General features: G+C 53.9%; 1 protein-coding gene across 1 annotated transcript in view; it reads right to left on the reverse strand.

Moving 5' to 3' along the window:
- Nucleotides 1-8: 8 nt before the first annotated feature.
- FAF2 (Fas associated factor family member 2) overlaps nt 9-1,825 on the reverse strand; it is an 8,473-nt gene continuing 6,656 nt past the window's right edge. Inside the window, exons 8-10 of the mRNA XM_008937163.1 lie at nt 1,097-1,268; nt 834-977; nt 9-371 (exon numbers count right to left, since the gene is read on the reverse strand). Coding sequence (XP_008935411.1) covers nt 189-371; nt 834-977; nt 1,097-1,268 — 499 coding nt within the window. The 3' untranslated portion in view covers nt 9-188. The remainder of the gene's footprint in view (nt 372-833; nt 978-1,096; nt 1,269-1,825) is intronic.

Below are 1,825 nucleotides of genomic sequence, written 5' to 3' on the forward strand. Positions count from 1 at the left end.
AGTGCCGTGTCCCGGGGTGTGCAAGGCCTGCCACACGCTTCCTCCCGCCTGCGCACGCGCGCGGCACGGCTGGCACAGGCGACGTGGCCTCTGATCCCTCGTTTGTACGCAGTCTTTTAAAAAAAATATTGTATTATTATAATAATAATATGAATTTCTCTTTCCATTTTGCATCTTCTGGAAAAGTGTCAATCGTCCGTGAGGTCCTGCACAAAGAGGACTTCCGTGTGGCTGAGTCCGGCCTCCTGCAGCGTGGGGGGGTTGGGCCACTCCTCTGTAGGGAGGCAGGGCAGGACACGGCGAGGGAAGTTGGCCTCAATTTGGAACTTTTCGGGGCTTTCTTTTAAGGAGAACAAGAAGTCATGGATCACCTGGGAAAGAGGCACAGAAATAACTGCCAGCTGGGGGAGCAATGACACATCCAGACCACATCCATGGCATCTCACTGGGGGGGGAGTTACCAAACTCGCACCATCGCTGCACCGCAGACCCAAGACAGCCATTTTCTTAGTGTGCATAAAGCAGGAGTCATCACAGAGTGCCAGGGGAGTCCAGACACTGTGTCTGACTCTTCCTACACTATTATTTAATAAGGAGCAAGAAACATCTCAGCTTTTCAGGAGAAGAAAACTATTTGTTCTATTTTTTTTCTCAAATCTTCCTCTTCTAAGCTGGTGGGACCAGGTCCCATGACACCCTCCTTACCCAGGAACAGCTCTGGCTGCTAAGGCTTGCAGCAAATTCCAGTGGAACCAAAGCTTTGCTGAGCCACTCAGATAATCTCTTGACCTTCCTTTACTATGGAAATCCCATCAGCTCTGCCCCAAGCTCACCGTCAGTGACTGTGTGAAGTGGAATCGCCGCTCCACTCTGGAATCGTTAGGCAGCTTGAAAATGATCTTGACGCTCTCTGGGTCATCGGGATGAGGTTCAGGAGGAAGGCATTCAGACTTCCGCTCCTTCTCCTCCTGCAGCGTCTGCAAAGCAAGGAGGAGCCACAGGCACACGCTGAGCTGACCTCTGCTCCTGCACAGCACGGGCACCCCACGTTACCCCCCGGGGCACAGCAGCCCCACAGCAGGGAGGTTGCTCTCACCTGCCGCCGCCTCTCCTCTGCTAGTTTTTGCTGCTGCACTTCCTCTTCCTTCTTCTTTTTCCTCTCCCGCTCCTCCTTCTTCTTGCGCTCCTTTTCCTGGTCCGCACGTAAGGATGCCAGATACGCCTCGTCCTGCTGCTGCCTCAGAACCTGAGTTTGGTTCCTCTCTTCCCTGCAAACGTGAGCAGGGGCAGTTACGGCTCACGGAGCCCACAGGCCGACGGCAGACCCGAGGGTGCAGGTACAGCCTGGTACTCGCAGGAGCACACGCATCGGGGAACGCCTCATTTGGAGAGCCACGAGCTCCTACAAACCAAGCCACTGGAGGCTCTGCAGTCCCTAGCACACAAGCTGCTTCCTGGGCCTGAGTGGGAATGAACTGAGCACAAAACACTGCTCATCCACCGCAGTGTGACAGCATGGACAGACAGCACATACGCAGTGCCGGGGACTGGATTTCTGTCTCATACTTAAGACTCTTCACAGTTTTATCTCCTTCAGGTAACTCCTTGCACATTTCGGAAACCAGGGGCATAAGAACATGTTACTGGGTCTCCCCCAGAGATGGAGGGGCAGACAAAAGATCAGAAGGTGATCACCTACCCTGGACACATCTTACAAATCCCTACAGTTATCAGGGACTGGAGCTTGTGAAGCACTACCAGGAACAGTTAGAGTGCAGCCCAGGCAGCAGCACTTGCTCACTGACTGGCTGCAGCCACCAGCTCT

Source organism: Merops nubicus, unplaced genomic scaffold (genome assembly GCF_000691845.1).
Source record: "Merops nubicus isolate BGI_N331 unplaced genomic scaffold, ASM69184v1 scaffold30453, whole genome shotgun sequence".
Lineage (NCBI taxonomy): Eukaryota > Metazoa > Chordata > Aves > Coraciiformes > Meropidae > Merops > Merops nubicus.